Here is a 27570-nt window from a genome sequence, read left to right on the forward strand (position 1 = left end):
CTGTCTTACTGTGCCTTTTCAGGTATTCGTTTTCTTGACTTTTTTCAACAACCTATGATTTTGTCTTATTTTATTTTCTTAGCAAATCAAACAGATTTTGTTATTGCCCCTAATACTGCTGTCAGGGCTTATGCACATGAATTCAGTGTACTTCATCCCATGATCTCCTGGTACTTCACAAATGCCAGTTAATTAAATTTTGGAATATCTTATGTGAAAGAGCCCTTCAGGAAATGCAAGCCTCCCTGGTGAAGATGCTCGAGGACGTGAGCAGATGAGAAGTGGTGAGCCACAGGCTCTGCCTGTGACTTCTCTTGCATCGGGATGTAGTGATCAGGCATACCTTGCATCTGGCCACTCCCTTCACTTGACTCTCTCTGTTCTCTTTGTCACTGGGTAAGGTGAACAATGGAACCGGGCATGTAGAGCTGGGAATTGAATTCCCAGTTTCTCACCCTCTAGCCGGACGACTTCTAGGCCTCCCAGTTCTCATCTGTGAATGGAGCATTAATGTCTGATTCGTGGGGCTGTTTTTAAATGTGAAGGAGATAGCTATAGAAAGTGAGATTTTTGGAAGGCAGAATGCACACCTCAGTGTTCTTTTAAAAGCCCACAGCACTTTGTAGAAGTTTGGAAGTCGAGGTCCAGTGGCTTATTTTTCCGATTTTCACTATTAGTAAGAAAATTTATTCTTTATTTTTGTTACATATGCAAAAAATAACAAATCTCTCTCTCCTGACGGATAAACTGCTGGTAGATGTTAGTATGGGAAAGCGGGAAAGCAGCCTAGCCCTGTGGTGATGGCCCTTCTGACTCTGATCACGGTTGTGTTCATGAAGTCAACACTCAGAAAATGCACTTGGTGCCAGCCACAGCATTCTAGCAAAATCTTCACAGTCCATGGTATGGTTTTGATATAAAAAGCTTACTTCTTAGACATATCAGTCACCCACAATCAAATTTTTAGAGAAACCAAAGGGATTTCTGGAAACTGTATTTTTAAGGACTGAATTTGGTCTTATCCCAAGGCAAAAATAAGCATTTTGTCAAGTCAGTAAGTACTTGGCTCACCTTATTCCACCATGGCACTCTGTGTCCTTATCAGCCTGGCAGAGGTCGCCATCTCCTATGTAAGGACCTCGGAATGAAAGGTTACTTTACTCTGTAGATGCTGTTCACGGAGAGGGAATCTGTTAGTACTTAAGAAAATATGCATATGAAATTGTAATGATTTATTTTGTTACTTAAGCTCCTTACCACTGAAATGGCAAACTACAAATTGCACCCCTGTAAATCCTTAACTGGAGTCTTTTTAGAATCTATTAAGTAAATGCCATTTTGTCACCATGTTTTCTCTTCTGAACCTTTGCAGATTAGTGAAGCAAACGGCTCCAGAGCTATGGAGAACAAAAAGGATAAACCGAATAAATGACTCTCCTTTAATTTTCTTTTAAACTTAAAAATTCATGTTGTGCAGGCAGATTTACTTGGGGCTTATTGCCCATGAGACATAGATTTAAATTCTGTTTTGAAAGGTTCACCTTTATTTTACAGGAAGATGAGGACTTAGATCAAGCAGTTAAGATCTGAGTGCAGGAAAACTGGGCTCTTTCAAGACTTACAAGAGAAGCAAGACTCAGTAACCCTGTCTGAACACCAGAAACATTTCAGCGACTGAGCTTAGAAAGAGCTTGGGCCTGGGAGCTGCAGCCTAGCTGCTCCTGCTCATGGTTTCTGGAGTCTGTTTGATGCTTCCAACAAGACAGGCTAGCCAGGAATTAAAATGCAGCTGGCTATATGCTGGGTTCTCTGGAGAGCCCTTGCAGTGATACTGACTCCCTGGCCCCTCTGCTGGACATTCTGACCCACGGAGTCCAGGATTGGTTCTTAAGGCCTGGGAGTACTTTTCAAAATTCCACACTGATTCTAGTTTGAAGTTAAGATCAAGAACCATTGTCACTAGACACCACGTGCATGGTTAAATAATGCCACTATTCCAGCTAGTTGCTTCCAAAACTTAGAAATTACCTTCTAGTGCAGCAATAAAATTATTTGGATCAGTATAAATATTCTTGATTTGCAGACTTGAGGGAAATAAGAGGAGGTAGGCCTTGTTGATGTACATTTAAAGACTTAGTTTTCATGTGGCTTATGTTTATAGGTTTCTTTCTGTTTAAAAGGAAAAAGGCAGGTACACCTTGTCTTATTTAGGAAGTCATGCTGATACAGGAGGACTTTATGCAAATTGAAGCCATATTTTCCTATTTCATATTCCGTCAGAATGGTTGATAAATTCTTCTGAGAGTACCCCTGTGAAAAGTAAACTTGCCTTCTTGGATTTCTTAAGTATGTGTCATTGTGAGCACTTGTGAGTACTGTTCGTAGATTTGACAATGTACTTGACTCACTCACAACTCTGTCATTCCTACTTTCCATTATGTAAATCAATGAGGTCTGGAGAAGCAAGCAAACTAGTCTGCTGCCATGGAACACAGCGTGCTGGAGGTAGTTGACATGCAAAGGATACTTGATGAGAAAAGAAAGACCTGGCAAGATTAAGTGACTAATGTGACTTTTCCATGTGCTTACCCAGCCCTGTTCTAGATGGAATCCTTCCAAACTGTTTCTTTTAACTAGTCTTGCCTAAAGGATCATCATTTTGGCCCTTGTAGACTGTAACTAATCAGCTAATCTCCAAGGGATATTAGGGGTTTTGCTGGAATGAGCTTACCAGAGAGTATGAGCATTTATACCTAAATTTAAGTTTTGGAGTTCTTACTCCAACATGCCTTTTCGTTAAGCCATGTTTTTCCATAGCTCTTAACCCTTTCCTTCCATGGAAGCCAGAATGTAGTGATGGTCCGATGATCCACTGTGTTCAGAGCTGTTTTCTCCTGGGTGGTGCTCTGCTGTTAAGATTGTAAAGTGCCCCTACAGCCCTGCAGTGCAGGGTGACATTTATCTACCTGTGCTTCATCCTGAGGGAACCTCACTTCACTGTCAGTTTTTACATCACAGAGACAGACCTGGGTAGGTTTTCCTCAGAGACAAGTGCCTGTACCATATTTGTGTTTATTGTCCACAGTTGGAACTCAAAACAGACAACAACCCCCAATTTCCCTTATATGCTCCCAGCGAACCGCTGTCTCAAGAAAGAGAAATAAAAAGAAAAAAGTGCTCCCAAAGACTGTGGAACCTGTGACTGTGAAACCAAAGCCCAGTCCACTGGAAATTGAGAAGAAGCCAGCAGCCATGGTCACAAGGCCATCTGGTCTCCAAGCCACAGAGCTCACCTCCAGTGAGGAGAGCCACGTCCTGGGATTTGGCATTGTTCTCGAATCGCCTTCCTCAGATGTAAGTTGGTATTTTCTGGCTGCCGACCTAGTTGATAGAAGTTTTAGGAACCTTACAGTATACTTTCCATTTAAGTAGCTCTGCCCAAAACAAGTAGAGAAACTTGGAGGGATACATATGGGGAAGAGGGACAGTGACTGTAAGAACCGCCTTGCCTGGGATTTCCTTCTCTGGAAAATGTATGGCACCCTTATTCAAAGGCATACTGTTCCTTATCTCCGAAAGAAGGGTGTGCTGCAAATAATCTGCTCACTAATTTCTTTAAGACTTTTAATTTCCAAGTGGCAGTTTTCAATTTCCTCGGTGTAGAAAACTAAAAGAACATAATTAAATCCTTTGTAGATGGGCATAAATGAACACAGACGCATACAGATAAGGTCATACCTTTGTGGAAACACAAACTAAGAATAAAAAAGGAGCAGTGGTGCTAATTCTGTTTTATAGATGCAAGCCACACTGCTAATTAGGTGGCAGTGTCATGCCATTTACTCCATGTAATAATAGGTTAACGCTCTGCAAAGGTTTGCTATTTTAATATCATAGCTAGAGTGTTGTTGCCGTCTAGGATGGTAGATTGCATCTCAGATATCCATCTGACTTGCTGTTTTATATTCATAGGACCGTAAACGAATTTCTTTCATAATGTGCTGAATTTGCAGCTGCATACTCTATTTACAATATCTTTATCTAAAGTACATTTATGTTGCGAACCTCAACTTGTTGGCAGAGTTCTTAAAATAAACAAGAAAAAGTGATTCATTATTATCAGGTTGCATAGGATGAGGCTTCTGCTGAGAACTCCCACAGACTATTATAGGACTGGAGTTTGGCCTTCCCTTCTAAACTTTATATAAGAAACAAATTGCTAATTTTTAAAAGTCTATTTTGAATTATAGAAAGACAGTTTGCTAGCATAGATCCAAGTTGAGTCTTTAATGAAGAGCAGCAATGAAAACAATTATCTCGCTGTGTTTTCAAATTAGAAAATCCGTAGCACTTTCATCCAGTCCTCAGTGTTAAAAGAGGCATTTTGTTTTCATCCTAAGTATATGCCACAACCATTAAGCTCTTATAAATTAATATTTAATTTATAAAATCCTTTGTGGCAATGAGGTTCTGTATGGAATCAATTCCCTCGTTTGATGGTATCATGTCATCACTATGACTAAAGCCTGGTTCAAATCATACATTTGAAAACTGGAAAATTATCCCACAAAGTACATTTAAGCTGTTTTTTTGACCCACTGTCATATTTTTCTTAAATTTGTTTTCTGATAGACATTGATAAATTAGGAACAGTAATTGAGACTGGATCATCTCCTATATAGGTGTGTCTAGTGCCATTAATAACTGAATTGTCCCTTTTATTGTTAAGTTCCAAGTGTATTTTAGCTATAAATTGGAGGTCTGGTAAAGACCCTGTGTATATTTACAAAGTAGAATAGAATTTTTATTATTTTTACCAACATCAGTATTTATGTAATACATACATAAAAATAATTTACATTTATTTGTGGCTATTTTAAAGTAACAAGAGCTACTAAATTTGACAAAGCACATTCAGAATTGTTCATGAAAACTCAGGTGCCAATTGGCTTTGAACGATAGACGGCTCGATTCTAAAACAAGGTGGGAAGGCTATGAGTATGTCATCCTTACAGTACCCACCTAATAACACCATTTGATTAATCTCTTCAGTAGATACTGAACCTGCACCAAGAGGACTTGGCAGTGATCCCCAGTACTGGCCATGAAAATGCTGTGCATGGATGGTACTCATAAGCACTCATGAGGCTAGCCTTGCAATTCCTGGGATGAGGGGTGGGGCTTGAATCCCCCAAAAAGGATTCTCTGTGCTTAAGTATCCAACTTAGGTGCCTTTCTAATCTTTTAATATTTCTTAGCTATGAGGTTATAACATTTTTAATGGAAGTATAGAGGGAATAATTCTTCTAATTTTTGTAGCAATTGTTCTATAAAACAAGTTGAAGAAAATATAAGGAGATGGGAATTTATTTGAAAATGGTCTCTGAAAAATCCTCAGTGTTGAAAGGACCAAGTCCAAAGTCAGAGTAAAGGGCATTTGGTTCAGTGTTTGTAGAATAGCTGACCGGCTTTGGAAAAGTAGAATGCTTCCAGGAGCAAAACCTTGATATGGCATGTGAAGCATCTTCCATTTCATTTTGGGACACTAGGGAGCCAGTGCAAGTTTCATGTAGAGGAACAATCTGCCTGTTTGAGAGTGGTGACGGGGGTCACATTATGAATGACAGATGAAGAAAGGAGATACTAGAATAGTGCTTCTCAACCTGTTGGTCATGACCCCTTAGGAGGTTGAACAACCCTTTCATAGGAGTCATGTAAGACCATCAGGAAACACAGACATTTACATTACAATTCATAACAGTAGCAAAATTACAGTTATGAAGTAGTAACGAAAGTAATTTTATGGTCGGGGTCACCACAGCATGAGGAACCGTATTAAAAGGTCACAGCATTAGGACGGTTGAAAACCACTAATCTAGAGACTAGGCAGACAAGAAGATCCCTATAGTTAACCGGGCAAAAGTGATAAGCCTGAAAGATGGAAAGACTTGGTTGCTGAAGGCAAAGCAAATGCCTGATCTTTGTCTTGGGAAGGGGGAGTGTGGCTAGCTGTTTGATCAGCAGCTTTACTCAAGATAGGAAGAATAAGCACAAAACTGGCTTTCTGTTCTGGATACGAAGTCAGTTTAGTATCCTCGAATATTTAGACCCTGTCAGCACAAGAGAAAGATTGGTGTTAATCTTCACACCTCTGCTAATTGCCTAATTCAAAACAAAAGAAACTGAATTATTCTTGATGACTTACAATGTATTAAGTTGCTCTTTTTACATTAACTTGACCTGTCACACAAATTTAATTGTGTGTATTCATAGCACAAACCCAAATGTAAGAGCCCATGTGGGTCTGTAGATCACTAGGGTAACTCCCATCTTCTGAGTGATGATTGTGTCTACCCAAATCCAGGAATGCACAAAGCTCTCACCAAGACCCCCTGAAATATCAGTGCATCTAATGATAGGTCATATATGGGAAAATCCTATTGTACTGCCTTGCATATAAAAAGTTCTCAATAAATGTAGTTTAGTCTACAAATGACAAAACATTTACTCATGCATGAAACACCTTGTACAAAATAAACTTGCAAAACATTGGGTCCAGATTTGGCTTTAGTTACAGCCTTCTCCTCAGTATAAATGCCATTTACTTGCTCTTGTCCTTCAACATTTAAACAGCTGTCTTTTATGGAGGCTTCAGTGGTTTGGTTTGTTTTTTTCTTATTTTCATGATTTTGTATCCTTTCATAGAAGCTTCTCAAGAGCAGGGTCATATATTGTAAGAGTAGTAATACTCAGGTAACATCCTGTGTGAACTAAGTCATCTCATTTGGTCCTTACTCTTGGAGGGCTTCTTACTGTGATCCTCTTACAGGGAGCCTGCACAAGTTGGCTGAGTCAAAGGAGGTCACACTAAGTCTCCACTCCAGTGGTCATCTGCCCTTGTTCATTGTGGGAAAGAACTTGGGTGCCCATTCAACTACACTTCCTCTTTTGAATTTTTAATATTTTTATATGTATGGGTATTTTGTCTTCATGTATGTGCCTACACCATGTGTTTGCCTGGTGCTCATGGAAGCCAGAAGAAATTGTTGGACTCCCTGAAGTGGAGTTACAGATGGTTGTGAACCACCATGTTGCACCCCAGTTCTCTGGAAAAGCATCCAGTGTTCTTAACCACTGAGCCATCCATCCTCCAGCCCTCAAGCATACTTCTTGGATATGATAAGCACTCAATAACTCTTTATGACTGATGAGAACCAAGTGGTTGTTAGACTGTGACTTTTTAATTCTGTTTACTTGGCACTTTCTTAGGGGGCAAGTAAGTGATTAAAGGAGCAGGCTGCTGGATTAGGGTCTCAGCTATGTGACTCCGAGCAAGCAAACCCTGGTCCTCACTCAGCATCCTCCCTATAAATGGGGGTAACATTGCCTTCCTCACAAAGTTGGCCTCCTGGAAGAATTAATGAAGCCTTCTATGTAAAGCACGGAGAACAGGGCCTGGCACATTTCAAGCACTCAATAAATACTGGTTCTTTTTTTAACCTTACCGTTTCTACCTAAGTACCTTTAGAGGAACTAATGTAAATACAGTTAAGTAAATTTAGCTGTCTGTATAAATGATCAGATGCATGTGAACAAATAGTGCTTTGGGGGAGGAAATAGCTGGGGGTGGGGGGCATGATTATTTGACCCTTTTAAAATTAGCACTTAAATAGAATTCAGACCTAAATTACACAGAGGCAAAACCCAAACCCAATTCTGAAATTCAAATACGTTATTTAATTCTTTTTTCCTGAATCTACAACACAATGCTCTATTACTACTGAGACAATACAGTTGCTCATTTCTTACAGTCGCTGCTTTTCGATGCTGGGTCTGTTGATGTGTTGTTTCTTAGGGCAGATATACCTGAACTGCGTTAGCTTTGTTTTTGTTGATGCTGACTTCTGTTTTGTTTTGTTTGCTTTGCTTTATTGAACCACTCAGACAAGCTTTAAAAAATGATTTCATAAATTTTAATCACAGAAAATGTTTTTATTCAATGGAGTTATTATAAATACTCTGCAGTAATTCTAGATTGCAAAAATTCTAAGTTAACAGAAGACAAATGATGAATATTCATCAGTTTAGGATAATTTTGTTAATCCTGATCTTGTATGCTTCTTAAATAATTTTAAATGCATTGGTGCCTTCATCAGAAATAGCTTCTTAATTCAGAGTACTTGCTTGATACCATCGTATCTCAATAGATAAAATGTTCTGCTAGGATCAATTAAGGTAAGTCATGGAAATCTTTATTCCATTTACTCATTGGCACGAAGGCACATGTGTGTGAGAGCCTAAGTTTCTATGACAAACTGCTTGGGTTCAAATTCTTGCCTCATCATGTTAGTTGGATGGTGTTTAACAAGCTTCTCAACTTCCCTGGATCTTGGTTTTTCATGTGAACCCTTGGAATAATGATAGTAGCCTCTTCATAGAATGAGAAAAATTAGAAAATTGATAAATTCTGTGATACTCTAAGGCAGTGGTTCTCAACCTGGCTGTTGAACAACCCTTTCACAGGGGTCACAAATCAGATATCCTGCTTATCAGATATTTACATTATGATTCATAACAGTAGCAAAATTACAGTTGTGAAGTAGCAATGAAATATTTTATGATTAGAGGTCACCACATGAGGAACTGTATTAAAGGGTTGCAGAATTAGGAAGGTTGAGAACCACTGCCCTAGGGCCTAGAATATGGTAACAAATATTGATTATATCACTATTTTCCAGGGTGCTCTAGAGGGAACATAATAGTCTTTGCTCTTTAAGGAGCACAGGGAGAAATTTGCAAGCAATCCTTGCATTGCAGTATTGTAGAATACAGCCCTAGTACAGGCAGCCAGAATACCTCCTAAAAACTGGAAAGAATGGGACTTCTTTACCTGGAAGGTCAAAGACAAGAGTCCCACATGGCTATCTTCTCAGAGGAGCAATTTCAGTGGAGTTAGGGGAGAAGAAACGACACTGGTGTTAAAATCTTACATATTGCCCATTTGGTTCAATCATCTCTCCCATAAATCAGGACTTAATGTTCAGAATCATGAATTTATAGCCTTGAGAAGGAAAAGGCTCACCACTCTCTGAAAGGCTAGAAACTGTCATTATGCAAATGCACGAAGAAACCAAATTGTATTATCTTTTCTAAAATTCTTAATTCTACCAGAATTCTATCAAAGAAAAGAATTAGAACGTTAATGATTTCTTCTTTTAATCCTAGTCAATATTAAGTGTATGCTGTGATTATTACACTTGCTTTTTCACAGAAATTTGGCTGAGCACTTTTTAATATCTACTTAAAATATTGGTCTTAATGGAGTACAGCCAGCAACTTCTGTTCCATTACCACTGGGAATTCTCTGCTCAGCCTCCTCCTTAGACCACACCTGTGCTGGACTGCTTAACATAGCAGACAGACTTGCTGAGCCAGCCAGAGCAGACCTGACTCCAGTCTCAGCTGTTCATTGGCCAAGTGCTTTGAGATAGCATTTTAGAAATGGTGATAGTAAGTCTGCCCAAAGTGGACTTGATTTGTAGGATATAATGTTAATTTTTCTTTAAAAAAAGGTAACACTTATGAGCAAAACAAAAACAAATGTTATGGGTTTTATTTGTTTTAAATTTTTTTCTTTCATAAGCTGAAACTCATTTTCCTAGAAATATATCAAATACACTGCTAAATAAATAGGACAAAGGCTCATTATATATAGTGGTATTACTAACAGACAAACTGTGTCTTTTAAACGTTATTGTCAGTCTTGTATTATGTTTTGGGGGGCATAAAGTCCATCTTACTCAGCAGAATTTACCTCTTCTTCTGTGGTTTTCGTTAGGGTTCCATCCAAAGCCATTCAGAGGCTTACCAGCGGGCCTGACTCTGGTTTCCAGCTCACATCACCTTATTCATACAGCCTTGTGCAATGTGCCTATAGATGTGGGTCTTGCACAACACAGAGCTTGAAAAATCATTGTGTATCATTTATTAATTTACAGTTGAAAATCTGGGGCTAAGGGCCAACATAAGCATGTAGGCACTTCTTTTTTTCTTTTAACCAATGTGCAACTTGTTAAATGTCTTATTCTGATTTTGTACTATTAATATCTTATATAAAATAGCCAGTATCAGATATGTTCTCTGAGTGACTCATTTATATGATCTCTTTAAGTAGCTTATGATATGCTCAGGACTTGTGTGTGGCAGGGATGGGAGAGGTATCTTTCCAGTTTCCTGTTGGAAAATCTATCACTTAAACTAGATCTTAACCTCAACCAAGTCTAAGAAAAGGAACACCACCCCCAAAATGTAAAGAAACAACATAGTCAATGTCGATGTCCTTGGTCCAGGGACATTTTCAAGAGCCATTAGGACGGAGCAGTTTTTGCTTCTAGAACATCACCAGTGTAAGATGAAGTCACTATGGATAAGGAATTTCTAGTACTGAGATATTGAACTCAGGGGCTGAGATACCTAAAGTAAGTAAGACACTGCGTAATAGGAATTTGTAGTGAACCCTAAAAACAATTACTGTAAACATTGCAAATTTTGCCCATAATTTGGATGTCATCATTTAAACATCATCTTATTTCCAAACATTAGACTCTGCAAATTAGTATATTATCTATGTCTTGGCTTGAGCATCTAACAGTGAATCTGTCAAGGAAAGTCTAGAGTTGTTTTTTTTTATGATGCTTATTTAGAACAGTGTTTGTTTTCATAACTATTACCAGTAAACAGATCTCATTTAAACTGAAGCCAATAAAAAAGAGAGAGATAATGATTCCACAACTAGAGGAAGTGTTTTAACCTGTTTTTAAATGTATGTGCAGAGTTGTGGTTCATTATATGGTGATAATGTACTATGATTACGCTTATAAAGTAGAACAAATGGCAAGGTTTCATAGTGAAAACAAGATAATTAGTATCATGTTTTCTTCGTGTTTCACAGCATAAAGCTAGCCCTCCCCCTCTTCTTTTTTCTTTGAAGTAATTAGTGCATTGTGGCACCTTTAAACACCTTCAGTGCTCTGTTGCTATCTGTTAAGAAGTCTGAATTGGATACAGGGAAGAGCAGGGAAGAGCTAGTTTAGTTACCTTTGCCCTTACGCTGCTGCCTGTTGCAGCTAATCACACTATGTACTCTTCCATAAGGTACTTGCCAGTGCATGAGTTCATGTTCCTTGAATTGGAAAGATCGGCTCAAAATAACAGTGTTAGCCTGGCAGTGGGAGACAGAACAGAAAGCAACAACAGCGTAAGCCCCGGTGGCCCCTCTGCATCACACACCATAGAATTACAATGCCATAAGAAGTTTGGGCTCCACAGAAACCTCCAGATGTCTACTTTTAGGCATCATGGAAGATGCCACAAATAATAACTATACTGCAGCCTCATAAATTTTATCTTCTTGACCCTATTAAAGTACTGTCCCACTCCTTTCCCTGCCTCTGGCATTCCCTTTCCTCCACAGCTCCAGCAGCCAATCCTTGCCCAGAACCTCTCTGGTAGCGTTCTCCCTACCGTGCAGCATGCAGTGGTGTTTATGTGCGTCCGGGCTGCAGAGCCATCCCTGAATCCCTCCCCACAGAAGGTACTTAGGTAGTAGGTACTGAGTCAGGTGGTCACTTTTCTCCAAGTCTTCTCCTGGAGCCAGCACTCAATCATTCTAAGACACTGGCTTGTGCCGAGTCACAGCATGAGACTAGCAGACCACTTCCTGTAGAGAGGGAAAAGAAAACTCTGACCTGTCATTGTGCTGAGCTCCTGTTTAGCATTCTGTTTATTCTGGTACACACCTGTTGGATGCCACCTGGATTCTTGGCACACTGAATATAATGAGAGCTGTGCATCCCAACTAAATAAATGCAGTGGAACAGTGCTATAAACACATTTCATAGAAAGTACTCTGCAGGCATTAAGAAGGGAGTGGCTGTATCCCTAGCTTTGGGAGCCCATTCCACATAGAGGGATACTCCCTGAGCCTAGACACACAGGGCTGGGCCTAGGCCCTATCCCAAAGGATAGGACAGACTCTGAAGACCCCCTATGGAAGGCCTCACCCTCTCTGGGAGCAGAAAGGGTATGGGATAGGTAGGGTGTTAGTGGGGGGGGGGCAAGGGAGAAGGGGAGGGAGAGGGAACTGGGATTGACATGTAAAACAAGTTTGTTTCTAATTCAAATAAAAAATGGAGAAAAAAAGAGAAGGTGTGGCTGTTCTGCCTGGTGTTTTATTCAGGTCTGAAGCTAGGGAGTCCTCCCTCCTGGGGAAATTCTGGGAGTCTCATAAGTCAGGTGGCTGAGTTTTAAGCACCAGGTTAGTGGTATCAGAATCCAACCCAATATTAAATAAGTTGCAGGCCTTACTCCTGTACCACCCAAAGTGATCAAATAGCTGCAGGGTACACTTGGACAGCAGGCATCTAATAGATTGTACATGATCCTGGGATTCCTATGAAAACTCTGAGATGAGCTTATTTAGAATTAAAGTTCACAGGCTATGCAAAAATAAAACTTTGGTTTTGAATAAAACCTCATGTCTGCCTTATGATGGGAAAATTCTCTCCATTCTAAGGAGACGTTGGATCACTTGACAAGTATTTTTTTGTGCTTGGTGTGTACTTGTATTGCAAGAATTAGGTATTCAGCCTCTGGCTCCTGTCAAGCTCCTCTAGACCTTTGACCAGCAAGCAGCAAGATGCAAAAGTCAGGAGGAAATCTGACAGCACTGTTTTTACAGTGATATTTACCAGACATTCAGAAACCAAACATTAAATGGCAAACTGGAGCAGAAGACTGAGATAACTTTCTGGATAATCCAGTCCAAAGTCCCCTTTTTCAAGGGCCAAGACCCAAGCACCTTCCTTGGTTGTCCGAATGCAGGCTGTGTTCTGAATGCACTTCACGCTATACTGTGCTGAGCATTTGAACACAGTAGAACAAGCAAAAAGAGTAACTTCTGTTTACCAGGAGAGAAACTGACCCTAAGTCCTCACCTAGTTGCAAATAACGACATTTAGGGATGAGCTATGATTGTATATACAGCTTGGGTAAGTAGGGCATTCCTTTCATTCTCATTAAGTCTATCCAGTGCAGTTTTCATATTGAAATTACATGAATATAATATAAATATTAGAATAATTTAGATTATGGCTAATGAAATTTTAAGTTTACTAAGTGCCTACTTCGTACTAGACACCAGAGATACAAAGCATAATATAATAAGTACTAATATATGCTTATGTAAACAACCAACAATAAGAGTGCATGGCTACCTCTGTGGACAGGAAGGAGTTAGGAAAAGCTCTGAGAAGGAAATTCTGTGAACAAGGTGAAAAGGCAGGTTGCAAATATCTAGAATGTTCTCTGAAGGCACCCTGTAGGACTTCAGGAAGTTCCTGGCAAACAATGAAGCCCGTGCAGTGGTCTTCCAGGGTGTGGCTGGGACATTGCTCCCACAAGTAAGTGTGGGGAGGATTGAAACTGTGGAACCAGCTGCCATTTTTATTTTGCATTGTCACTTTATATAAGTTTTTGTTGTGGTAAAATGAGATTTATCCCTAATAGAAGGAGCATCGGACTTATGGGGTAGTCCTGTATTTGTCACATTAAGTGAAAGAAATTACTTGCATTTGAATTATTTTGAAGTCAGTTTTGGTATTGTCTCTTTAAGCCTTGATTTCTTCATTTACAAAGTGAGGGTTTTCCATGTAGGTGATTCATGTCTCCTTAATTGTATTACTGTGTAATTGTCCAGCCTCCTCTGAAATGTTTATATGAATAGGAATGTGTTTTCAGTGTGTTTGGATAAGACTTACCTGTAGGGGGAAATGCTAACCATGCCCACTTGGGGGCTGGCACAGGTGACGCTGAACATGCCCTCTTGGGCATGGTCAGAGTGACATAGCAAGGCTTTAAATATCAGGGACTCTTGAATGCAGCTCTCCTTTCCCTCTCCTGCCTGGCTGAACAGGACTGGCTCCATTGAGTGAGTACTTTCCTAATAAATTATCTGTGGTCGATCTAGTTCTGACTCCGTTGTGTTCCACTTTACTTACCATTGGAATTACAGCATCCCATTTTGTAAGTTATAAGTGGTCATTGATTTTATAAATTGTAAATTCCAGCACACATAACTGAGGCTGTATAATTAACATGGACATTTCAGTCACCGTTGATATTTTTGTTGCACTTATGCCCAAAGTAAAATGTTTCACATCTTGCTTTTAATGAAATATTTCTGTTCTTTTGGTAGCCAGAAGTGCAACTTGCTGAAGGCTTTGATGTGTTTATGCCGAAATCCCAGCTGGACTCTATATTGTCAAATTACACTCGCTCAGGAAGCCTTCTGTTTAGAAAACTGGTGTGTGCATTTTTTGATGACAAGACTTTGGCTAACTCCTTACCTAATGGCAAGAGGAAAAGAGGACTCAATGACAACCGGAAAGGACTAGACCAAAACATTGTGGGTGCGATAAAAGGTTGGTCTACGTCACTTCATTTTATGGATTCTTTATTGAATTTTGCCTTCATTCCATTAAGGTACAGGTAAAATGATGCTGAGCTAACTAGAGGTTAATTTAATTTGCTTGGCAACTAACCCATGAGTGTGACTCTTGTGTGTAAGCTCTTTAAGTCCCCACCCCACATACTACTGGAATACTTCTCAAGATAATATAATTGCTGAACTCATAACTTCAGAGGCAATTTTATCTGCTACAGAACCAAAAAGATGTGGGAAGTGAATGTATTTTTTTCTAGTAATTTCCCAAAAACTTCATTAAAATATGATTTTGGCAAAATTTAAACATAAAATTTTAAGTGTAAATAAAACTGTGGTATAGGTTCTATAAATAAAGGAGTACATTTCTTGCAAAGTTCAGAAACAGATTATCAGGACGTTGCATCTAAAGGTATTTTAAATATAAGTGAAGCCACTTACTGTCCCTTCCCACACATTCCTAGCCAACTTGGTTCCTTTGTTTTGTGACATGCAGTTCTACTTGTCAAATGGAGGGCCAATTTTGATTCTTCCCCTTTACCTCCTTTGAACATGTGTCTGTATTCCACCATGGTTTGGGAGGTATATGGATATGTATATCTTCTTCCAGGCCACTTCCATATCTTACACCTAGTTCTTCACTGTTTAATATCTGTATTCAAAACTCTAACACTTTAGGAAGAGAAGTATTTAAATGTTATTGTTAAAAAGAATATACTACAAGCCTCATTAAACACTACAATGAGAACAAAACCTTGATTTGGGGCTTAGTTTAAACTCAAATATCTGAATGTTCTTCACTGGCTGAGTTCTACTTTGTCATAATCGTCAACGAGACTGACTCAGAGCTCTCCCTGCCTCCTCTGCTGGCTATTATCTTGCAGAATGAGTAAATGAATTCAATAATGCTTAAAGGATACTTGGAAATTCACAATTAACTTTACAAAATAATTCAATTTTTAAATGGAGCTAGCAAGTACCAGGCACCCTGTGTTCATGGCCAGAAGGCCATAGCCTTCATTAACAGGAATTTCTCATAGTCCATCAAAATTTTTTTCACTTAAAGTGACAGTTGAGTTCTATTAAATAAAAAGCACCACAGAGAATCACAGTCTCTGCCATTTATGGAAAGAATGATTCAGCCTGCAGTGACACTAAAAACAAGATTATAGAATTTGAAAACCAGTCAATGATGTAACTAGGACTCACTGAAGTGGAGAGGGGACTGTTTCTGTCTCCACAGACTGGGCCTCTCAAACATGAGGGTCAAGGCTGCTGATGCATTTCCCAAATACACATAGGAATTGGTTTGATTTTTTTCTTTTTTTTTTCTAGAACAGGACAAAATATTAACATTATAAAGGCACTTTGAAAGAGCTAGTCTAATGAAATACATCATTACAAGTGGACTGATACATCAGACAAGGCTTTAAAAATCTGTTACAAAGTAATAGACTAGACACCAGACAAGAATTTAAAAATACATTACAAGTGCTAAAAGAAGCTATGCCTTACTTTTTTCCAAGCTCTACATTTAGCTATCAATAAATATGGCAACAAGGCCCCTACTCCTAGTTACAAAATAAAGCCAATTATTCTAATCAAACAACTCAAAATTCTTGTATTCTACTTTTATTATTTAAAACTGTGTTCTGATTTTATTCTGTTGCTGTGATAAAACACATATCTAATTATAGACATATTTTAGTTTCTCTAATAAAAAATAATTCATCCTGATAAAAATCAGATTCATAAAAAAGTTCAGAAAACTGAAAGGCCTCCTTCTTCAGAGATTACCCTGTGTCCTCCTGCAGTCTTTATTCAGCTAAGAAAGTGGTATCTACCAGATTTTTAAGATGCTTGTTTGTTTATCTACCTGATTTCTTATAAGCTCCTTAAAACTAGCTTTGTCTTAAATGCTCTTATTACCTTATTACCACTGCCACAGGTGCTGATCTTCCAGCGACTTCAACTAAGGACACTTGGCAGGCAGCACCTGCCATCCGCCATCCAGGGCTTGTCAGAACTTTCATCATCTGCCTTAAGATAGCCTCCTCACCCCCCCTCCCAAGAGGAGTCTATTGTCATCATGTCCATGTAACTCCTTCATAATTTTATGTCAAGTCATAGGAGAGGACTAGGGTGTGACCTCACACCCATTCAGTTACAAGCTAGCACTTGTTCTTTAAGCCTGCTGAGCTGGCCCCCAAATCATTTTCTCTCCCCTAAGAAGAATGGGTAGAAGCTTCTGGGTCCTATTGGGTGTGGGTATTCATTCTTTTTTCTGTGTATTCTTGTCCTCTTAGCCCACCTGTTACCAGCTTATTTTATAGACTCAGTCATTGAATTTTAATGGGATAAAGGGAAACATTCCCTTCCTCTACACACTTTGTTTCTGTAAATACATGTTGAGTGAGAGAATAAAATAGGTTTTTGTTTTTCATCTTGACTTATGCCTTAGTTCATTAGCATAATAGGTTTAGTGCTAAGTATTCTGCCTTCTCATAACCAGTTTGGAACGATAGACATCAAAATATACCTGTAAATGTCTAATGAAGTTATCTAATAAATTATCAGTGAAAGTAAAAAAGTGGAAACCAAAATTGATTATAAATGTTAATATAAATCTCTTAAGCTGCTCCCCATACATCTTTCTTTGCCATGTTTTTCTCTAATGGTTTTAGAAGACATACTACAAATGATTTTTGGAAGTAGATGTTGCTGAAGGTCCTGTAGAATAACTATTTCTAGTTTTTCTTACTGTCAGTAGAGATAGAGAAACATATTCTTCTAACTCAAGTCTTTTGAATCTGAGTTATCTGGAGAAGTAGCAAAATAATTTCTTCCTGCATAATGACCTCAAGGCTATTTGGAGGGCTGTGGTCATTGCTTCATATTTGAGAAAGATTTTTGTGTACATTTAACATTAATTCTTCCTTATTTTCTCCCTTATGAAATAGTGAACCAGCTGTATATTATTTTGAAAAGTCCTATGAACTAGGAAGAGATAAGTGGTTAATTTTATAAACTCTCACATGTAAAAATAGCAGTGAAGTAGCAAAACTGATTAGATTAATTAAAAACACCAGTTTTAAAATGACAACAATCTGTAAAATGCCTGTAAGTAGGAGCAGAAATGTGGGGATTACTTGTGTTGATTTACATATGTTGAGCCATCCTTGCGTCTCTGGGATGAAGCCAACTTAATCATGGTGGAGGATCTTTCTTTATGCCCTCTCGGATTTAGTTTGCCATTTTTATTTAGGGCACCTGTGAGCATATGGGGGCCAATTACATTTGAACTACCACACAAGTGTTTTTTTTTTTAATTACATTTATTTTATTTTGTTTGTGAGTGTTTTGCCTGTGTGTGTCCATATGCACCATATGTGCACAGTGCTTGTGACAGTCTGGAGAGGGCATCTGGTCCCCTAGGGCTGGAATTCCCAGTGGTGCTGCTAAAAACAAGAAGTACTCTTAACTGTTGAGCTTTCTCTCCACCTCCAGTTTGCAGGTATTTTATTGAGATTTCTTTTTCATCTGTATTTGTTAGTGAGATTGCTTTATTGTTTTGTTTTTTATTGAGTGTCTATCTGGTTTCACTGTTGGTATTATGCAGCCTTCATAAAAGAATTCCAGACTCTGAGAGGGATTATACAAGGTGATATTTAGTTTCTTAAATAAACTAGCTTCAACTGTAGTTCATTTAAAAGAAATGCACCAGGGAAATAAGTTTATGAGCGGTGATTAACCAAGTTTTTTGTATGATAATTCTCCCCATGACAGTATCTCGAAAGTAAAGCCTCTTTGTAGAGATGGCACTTCTTACATAATTTTATGTGTTAATAGGGACTTATACTTAATGGTAACCTATTAAAAATTAATGGATAAGTATGAACTAGGGTATTGCTAATGAAAAGACACTTAATTAGGAAAAACTCACCTGCACCTGAGGAATGGGAATGTAGCACACTTGTTGAGCATATGTGAAGCCCTGGGTTTGATCCCCAGAATGATAAAGCAAAACAAAACAAATAAAAACTTCACCTTAATATTTTGAGCAGCAGGAAACAACTTATCTCATTAACTAGACACTTTGGGACAGTGCTGGGTAATGTTGAGTAGCTTAGATGGGATTCATAATAGGTTTTGTAGCCAAAACCCAGAGTGGAGGTTTGAACTCCATTCTCTCGCCTCTCAGCATGCTGCTCCTGCAAAGATGTCCTTGGCCCACCATTAGTTTTTTCTAATGGCAGACCATGCAGTTTGACTTAGGGGGTTACCTATTATTAATGTCGACTGTCTGGATGCTCTTCAAAAACAATTATAGCAAATCGATTTTTATAGCCCTAGTTATGATTTTTAATTTGACTTTCTAGTAATCAGGTATGAAAGTTTTTGCTATGTAACTGGGCTGAAGTTTTGAATCTCCTTGCATTCAACTGATATCCAGTTAATGGATGTCAAATGGAAGAGATGGTTGGTGCCCATCCCTCTACCCCCTTCAACAACCCTGGCCATTCTTCAGAGAGGTCAGCATTGGTCTGTCTAGGGAGCCTCAAGGACCCAGAACTGTGGGGGGGTGGGGACAGCTTATAGATAGTGGTACTCCAAACAATTCAAAGTTAAAAGCCCAATATCTTTTTTAAAAAGATTTATTTATTATGTATAGTGTTCTGCCTGCATGTCTGCCTGCATGCCAGAAGAGGGCACCAGATCTCATTACAGATGGTTGTGAGCCATCATGTGGTTGCTGGGAATTGAACTCCGGACCTCTGGAAGAGCAGCCAGTGCTCTTAACTGCTGGGCCATCTCTCTGAAAGCCCAATATCTTTAATATAACTCTGTCACATGCTTTACAAAAATGACCATCATAAGCTTCCATTTTATTCCATGACTCTAGACACTTACAATCCATATACATTATGTGATAGGATCTCTATTTTCCAGCATTACTGCAAACAGTTCACTTTATGGTGAATTGATTTAAAAGTTTATTATTTATTCTTATTATTATTTGACCTCAAAAGATTTGAATTAGCAGGGACATGAAGTTTGTATCTGGTTTATTCTTATTTTCTGATGGTAACTTTCCTGTGTTCCAGAACTCCATGAAATATTGGCTTTAATTTCCATATTCCTAGGGTGATGATTTTATTTCTCTTTGAACAGGAGGACAGAGACTATAAGACATTTAAGTACACTTACTTAACTTAAACTTCTGCATCAGAGTGTCCTTTCTGACTCCAAAGTCATTTCCTAGTATAAGTTCTTCATGAAGAATTGTTTCAAAATAAAGTATCCCACCCTTACATTTCTCTCTTAAAATTTAGCACTTTGGATTCTTTGTAAAATTTGCTAGGAAGGTGGCTCTATTGGTGGCCAAAGAGAACCAGTCAGGTAGTATTGATGGAAAGCATATTCAAAGTGAATTTCTAGTTAGAAGATAGCTCTGCTTCCATTGATTTTTCTGGATTCAAGGGTAGGCCTTTTCTTGACGATATTGAGAACTGATTCTATGATGCTATGGAAGAAAATAGTAGGTTGATCCCTTCTCCAGTGAAAGAAACACTTCTAATACTTGTCTAGTGTGTAGAGCTGATTTTAACAAAAGCTTGAAAGCAAATACTGCATAGAGTTTCTCTCATCAAGTTGTATGTAAATTAAATTCTTGATTAGATGTTAGGCAACAAGAGCTAGTTAATGAATGATTCGATTCAAAAATCTATTTGGAAGAGTGATCCGATGCTAATTTACCTGCTTGTGTTTTATATACAAATCTGCTTAAAACAGGACATAACTATATAACAGCCACAGTATTACATGTAGAGAACTTAGTTCTTATCTGGATAATTATGTTCTGTTGCATTTTTTTGGTTTGGTTGCTTTTATTTTGGTGGGTCATTATTGGGGTTTAAACTTAGGGCTTTATGGCTTCATGCATGCTAGGCGAGCATTCTACCCAAGCTTCATCTGAATCCCTCACCTAATTTTTGTTTGTACTTTCCTGCCTTTTATGGATGCTCAGTGACAAGTGGGTCATACTGACTCTCAACAATCCTACATAGGCAGCCCTGAATTTTCAGAGACTTTCAGAATGGGTCATGTATTTTACTGTGCATCAACATCATCTAGGGTGTTCATTCAAAATATAGGTCCTGAGGCTCCACCCTCAGATATTAATAGGATGTGGGATAGCCTGCAGATCTTGATTTTGAGCAAATGACCACATGGGGGGGGGTTCTGATTCTGGTTGCTGCAGCACCCTAACTCTCCTGGAGAAGCTACACCTGCACTTAGGATTCTTAGTCTAAGATGGTCATCTTAGATGTCCATGACACACATCAGCCCACCCGAGAAACTTAGTGCCTCGATTGTCTTTTAGAGTGCCCAGTTTCCTGAAGACTGTTCTCTTTCTCATCTGGGGTAAATGATAACACTGCATGTGTCAACCGTCCTACGTCCTCCTTCTTTGAACTCTAGGAGTCTCTCTTTTGTTGTTGTGTTTTGTTTGAGACAGGGTTTCATGGTATAGCCCTGACTGGCCTGTAACTACCTATGTAGAGCAGGCAGACCTCCAGTTTACAGAGATTGGGATTCTTCTGTCTGCCTGGTGCTGTGATTAAAGGCATGTACTACCACCTGGCCTAAAGAGAATTTTTTTAATCCTGTGTTATACAAGAGTCCTGGTTTTGATACACTTGAAGTGACTCTCCAGAAGTAGACTGAACAATACTGTTATTTACTTCTCTCACTTCACCAAGAAGAAAGAAAAGCATTTCCAGATCCAGACCTAGGAATTGGTGAACACGTGCCAGTAGTAGCTGTCTTCCTGGTGTTAGCATGACAGTCTTGAAGAAAATGCATTCTCCATCCTTGGCAGTCTCTTGACCACATTCCCTCGATTACATGTAAAGCATTTGTTCTGCCAACTTCTTCACCGAGTGGTGTGATGGTTTCTGTTGCTGCTCACACTCTGTAGAAGCTATGAGAACAGCTTTTCATAAACCTTATGACATCATCAGCATGCATGAGAATTTCTTTTAAAAGACAACCCTTCAATAACCAGAGCTGTGAGACAGGAGCGGGTGACATAAAGATGAGTGCAATCCTAGCCCCTGACCATAGGGAACATTCCATTTGATAGAGTTACAACCATGGCAGCAATAACCAATAGCATAGCCCCATAGTCCACGCCAGAATAAAATAAATGCCACATGCCTGTCTCCTAAAGGGGAGGAAGCACAGAGGACACAGACCTCACCAAATAGGTGACTCTAAATAGACCTTGAATGATAAGTGACCTATCAAATGCAAAGAAACTGGACAAAGTTAGCTATGGAATATGTTTAATAAAGCTTAAATTCAATAACCTGAAATTGAAAGCCTTTTGCCTCCAGAACCAGTTAACTCTTATTCTAGTTATTGGACCTTCAGTCCTCAGCAACCAGTTTACTATAAATTATTTAACTTAAGAAACGTAAGACCAATGGAAGAACTCAGACATAGTTTACCTACAAAAGTTTTCATTGAGTGGTCCTTTTAAATCTTGCTTCTTAAAATTATACAGGTACATCTCATACTTAGTGAATCAGTATCCTTTAGATGGGGGCCATAGTGAGTGCCAGCACGTGTCCTGCTCCATCACTGGTCTTCTGTAAGCTCAAAAGAGGACTCTCATCTTAGAACTATTGTGCATCTGTTTCCTATGTAAGGAGCAATTGGAGATGTGGACAAACCTAACAAGTTGGTAACTTTTCTTGATTTTTTTTCTTCAGCCTTTTAAACATGAGTGTTTTTGAGTTAATTTGCAATGTCTCAGTTGTAGTTCCCAGGTGCTGAATTCTTACCAACCATGCATTTTAACACTACCATTAGGTTCACAGAGACAGCCTCCTGTCAGGAGAAGTGTCTGTCAAATAAACAGGGCCATTGAAGCGTGGTTGCATTGCATAGCATGATGGACACCATTGCTCTTGTTGACATTGCCAATTTGTATATTTATTATGAAGGTTTCCCAGTAGGTGAGGGCAGTGTCTTGAAGGACACTTCTCTTATCTGCATAGAGATACCATATGGTTAGCTATGGTCCCAAATAGTAAACAGCAGGTATTTCCCACATAGCCAACCTTCTTTCTTTTCAGCTTGCTGAATTATCTGAGTATCTGAGGTGTTCCCGGCAGAATTGTTTAATAAATCCTGAATTGGTCAGGCATATTCCTTGTAGCTTTTTCTGGGACCTCTAAAAAAAAAAAAATGCCAGTAACATTTTCACTTCACTTCCATTGACTGGATCACCCAATATATGCATCAAAAATTGGTATTTGCTCATATTTGTGTCCTAAAAATCTATCTACAAATGATCATGGGATATTTGCTGTCTCTATAGTATTACAGAGTAATGGTAAATCCACAGAAAAACTACAGTTGTATGTAAGCTTCGAATAAGAAAACCTTTAAAATCATAGATAGTCATTTAAAATGGAACCAAAAACTGTCATTGACTCAGGGGCCACCCCTAGAACACACCTTTCTGTATGAGGAGGCATGGCTGTATCCGTCTTGCTAAAAGCCCCTGTAGAAGAGAAGGCTTTTGTGATGACTCTGGGCTTCTCACCCCTGCTCCCTACAGTTCCCTGGAAGTTGTGTTTGCTGGAGCTACTGCATGCTTGCATGCTGCTCTGCCTTAGCTTTCAGCCCCTGTCAATGGTCAGCTCACAGGACTTCTCAGAAACCTTTTTATACTCACACTTAACAGCCTCTTATCTACCCCATTCCTGTGGTCGGAGCAAATCCAATATTTAAGTGCCTCCCTCCCCTGTCCTTCTGTAGCCTAATGTACCATGTTGAATTAGCTCAGTTGGGTATAACTAAATAGGACCACATCTCAGTTAGACCCATGGCCATGGCTAGAAGCAGATGAACCATCTGACAGCCCAGCACAAGACACACAGGACACTGTGACTTAGTTGTAGTGTTTAGGGCCTGCCTTAACCTCTGACATAGCCACTCTTGTGAATGTGGCCTGAATCTTCCAGTCCTAGCATGCATCAGCTGTGCTGTTTTTAGCAGCAGCACTGATACGGTTTACCCTTCAGGCTTGAGAACTCAGAATCATGTTCAGTGCCTCTCTCTGTTTGCAACTCATCCTGCTTCCTGACCCGGCCCTAATCTCTCTTTTTGTCCATCATCTCGTATTCATTTTTTTTTATTTTAGTTTCACTCTATCTGTGCATCACTTTGTTCTCAAAAGTTCCCCCCAAAATCTCAGCATATACCTTTGTTCTTTTTCTCTTTCATATTGCATAACAATAGTCAAGTAATACTTATAAAACCAAATCTTGTGATACCGTTTGCCATACGTAGCTTTCATATACAAATTAAATCAAGTCAAATCCAGTCTCTGGTCTTTTCAAGCCTGCCCAAAACTTGATTTCTGTCTCCTTGTAACTGTGTTTCCCAATACTTCCTACCAGGACAACTACCTGAACTTGGACACCATCTCTCAGACACCACACACTCTTGGGATTTTACTCTGGATTCTATAGTCTCTCTAAGGTTCTCTCTTTAGTTCTTTCTGGGCAGATCCAAGTCATTTTTCCTGGTCAAGCCAAGGTATCAAGTCAACTTTGGAACTTTTTCGAGATGCCCGACTATGCTGTTTGCTTGTTTCTCTAAATCCCTGTAGTATTCATTGCCTTTATGTGGTGTAGCCATGACTTTGCTATTCATTGTTTGTGTGGAAGATGGCCTACATTGGACCAGTTTAGAAATAAAATCTGTGATGCTGTAATTTATTGGGGAAACAGATAAATGAGGACCTGTGGTCAGCCTTTTATGTTTGAGCATGTAGTCTTCCCAATAAGACTATTAAGTTCCTATGGACAGAGAATATGTCTCATATTACTTTTTAAATTCTTTGATACTTGAAACTATGCCACTCATATAACAAATGCCCAATAAACCCAGGAAGGAAGGACAGAATCAAGCAGTCAGTTTATTTTCACTCAAAAGGGTAGTTTTTAAACACAGGCTGGAGAGATGGTTCAGTTGATAGTCTTTGTTCTGTGAGACTGAGGACCTGAATTTAGATCCGCCATACCCACATAAAAGCTCAGAGTAGTGGTGTATAACCATAGCCCCAGCACTGGGAGGAAGAGACTAGTGAATCCCAGGGTCTCAGTCTAACAGCAAGGTTCAGGTTCAGCTAAAGAACCTGTCTCAAAACAACAACAGCAATAAAGATGAAGAAGCGATTAAGAAGGATGTCTTTTCACATGCACCCTAGACACCCATACGCAATCAAAACACAACTCCACATTGGATATGCATAGAGATTGAATATGGATGATGATATAGCTTCCCCATACCCAGCGGGAAAGGAGAGCTGGAATTCTAGAAGGTGGAATATAAAGTGTGAAGAGTTAAAGAAATAATAGTAACAGATCAAATGATGTGTCTTGATCAAGTATGTATAAAACTTGTTGATTAAAAACATCGTTAATTGGAATACAAAAACAAATTTGTATCCAAGGAGGGCTCTGAAACGTGTTACACTCTGAGAGCAAAGAACAAGCTCCATCATACGCAAGAGAACGTCTGTTCTCCTCACTTGCACCACAGTAATCATCTTGAGGTGGTAAAATAACACTGTTTCCTATGGGTTTGAGTTTGAGTAAAGCCAATATTGGAATCCACAGTCAGGCTTAATTTGTTATTTCCTGTCTTTTCTATCTCAAGACTTCTTAGTATATCATTATACATACCCAGCCATGTGTTTTCCTTAGCACTCGTCATCATAGCAAATCAGTGCCTCAAAGACAGGCTATCCAGTGAAAAAGTGTGGGAACTTGATTGTAAGACTCAAAATATGAATCCAAAATTTCCCTCAAGCCAATCTCAACATGAAAAAAAGAAAAAAATCCCACTGATGAGATCTGGCGTCTTTGCTCTAACATCCACTGTGTGGAGATGTGGTACAGACATGATGTTCACACCATCATCTGTCCTGAGGACAGAGCCTTCCCAGTGTTTGCCTGGTCTGCGGGGGTTGGGGGGGGTTGGAGGTGTGCTTTATTGGCATGTACGTATGTACACTACATTTGTGCCTGGTGCCCATGGAGGTCAGAAGAGGTCATTGGATCCACTAGAACTGGAATTGAGGACTATTTAAGCTGCCATGTAGGTGGTGAGAAGCCAACCTAGGTCCTCTGCAGAGTAGCAAGTGCTCTTCAGTGCATCCCTCCAGCCTATATTCGCATTTGATGGCTATGAGAATCAAATGGTGATCTAATTTCTCACTGAGTCATACTTATACAGGTGTTTGCAGGTACCTTCTCCAGGCTTGCTGGCTATGATATAAACTCTGCAACCCAAGGACTGACTTCAGAAGTCCATTTACCCAGAAGCCCTAGCTTTAAAAACAGAGAAAAACTCATTACATTCTCATTCAAACATTTGTCTCAAGAGCAGACAAGCATAGGCGAGTTCCATGGTGCAGTGCTTGGGCGAAAGGAGATGGTAGGATGCATCCCATTTTATGCCGCTTGCCTGCCTTTTTGATGATTCTCCATCTTTAAGTTTTTGTTTTACTTGATATGTAACCTCCAGGGCTATAAAATAAATGAGTTATACTGAAGATTTCCAAGGTACTTTTCAAGGAAAGTTCCTATAAATCTGTCATTATGAAACATTTTTCTTTGCTAAAAAAATGAATTAAACAGTAAATTACCATGACATCAAAGCTTGTTGTTATTAGGTATTAACATTTTGCAGATACTGTGCCCTTGACTACACCAGATGCGTTAGACAAAGGTATGTTGTTTCACCGCTTGCCAACGGAAAGTGTTAATCATATTTCCCAATCATTGTGTTATAAATGAGCTCTGCTGTGGGCTTGCTTAACTGGATATAAATTTAAATTTGCTTTGTTTAATTTGAGAACTCATTATAGGCACTTTCCAGGTCTTTCTTCCAGACAGAGATGCCACTGTAGCAAAACAGAGTAAAGGCAGGCAAAGGATATGGTTGTTTCCCTCCAGCTCTCAGGTCTTTGACAATCACTGTGAGTAAACAGTATCGTCTAAGCCTCACATTTGCCACCAGGTTGGGGGTAATGAAAGGAGCATTGTACACATGCAGGTTTCCACCTGAGTACCGTTTAGGCTTTGGAAACATTACCTATTCTATGAAAGACTGTGTCTTTAAAGTCTCCAAGTCAGTAATTTCTACGGTTAGGAAGTTTCGGTCCAATTCTCAGTAGTAAACCTATACAACTAAATATGGTTGGGAGTCAATGCTGTGTGTGTCTAAGACCCTTTTTATAGTTGCCACCAACTTAAATAATAGTACCATAGAGTACCAGTCAGCTCTGAGTGGTAGGTGGTCAATGGGACTAGCTTTTACCATACTTGATTGCTGACCTTGTACAGTGGACTATGGTGCTGGTTCCTGCAGCAATCTCAAATATATAATGAAGAGAACATTTTTTCCTCATTAAATTCATGATTGCTTACAATGCTGAGTCTCCATAAAGCCTTAATTTTAGGGTACATTAATGTGTGAAGTATACTAAATCATTGCCACTAAATCAAATCTGAAATGAGCTTCTGGACACTGTATGATTTGAGACCTGTGGCATTTAGTAAAGAAATCCTTCCTTGGGCCTGGGCGGTAGCTTAGTGACTTAGCAGGTAACAGCATTTACTGCTCAAGCATGAGGACTTGAGTTTTGATTCCAGCACCTGCACAAAAGCTGAGCATGGCTCCATGTGCCTATAACTCTAGCATTATAGGAGGCAGAGGCAAGTGAATGGCTGGAGCCTGCTGGCCACCAGCCTGGCCCCAGGTTCAGCCCCTTTGTTTAAATAAGGGATAAGGCTGGGAGCAATGGAACAGGACACCTACTGTCCTCCACTGGCCTCTGTGTGCTCGCACACAGGTGTATGCGCCTGCAGACACATGAGCATACACAAAACATACAGATAAAAAAGCAAAAAGGAATAAAAAGAAACCCCTCCTTTACTTCTTTCAGGATAAGTAATACACCAGAGCCAAAAGATTTTCATACA

General features: G+C 39.2%; 1 protein-coding gene across 2 annotated transcripts in view; it reads left to right on the forward strand.

Annotated features, from left to right (window-relative positions):
- Nucleotides 1-27570, forward strand: part of Bend7 (BEN domain containing 7) — a 78314-nt gene that overhangs the window by 29664 nt on the left and 21080 nt on the right. For both annotated transcript variants that reach the window (XM_027405196.2, XM_027405197.2), the window contains exons 5-6: nt 3086-3354; nt 14255-14480. In XM_027405196.2, coding sequence (XP_027260997.1) covers nt 3086-3354; nt 14255-14480 — 495 coding nt within the window. The remainder of the gene's footprint in view (nt 1-3085; nt 3355-14254; nt 14481-27570) is intronic.

Source organism: Cricetulus griseus, chromosome 3 (genome assembly GCF_003668045.3).
Source record: "Cricetulus griseus strain 17A/GY chromosome 3, alternate assembly CriGri-PICRH-1.0, whole genome shotgun sequence".
NCBI lineage: Eukaryota > Metazoa > Chordata > Mammalia > Rodentia > Cricetidae > Cricetulus > Cricetulus griseus.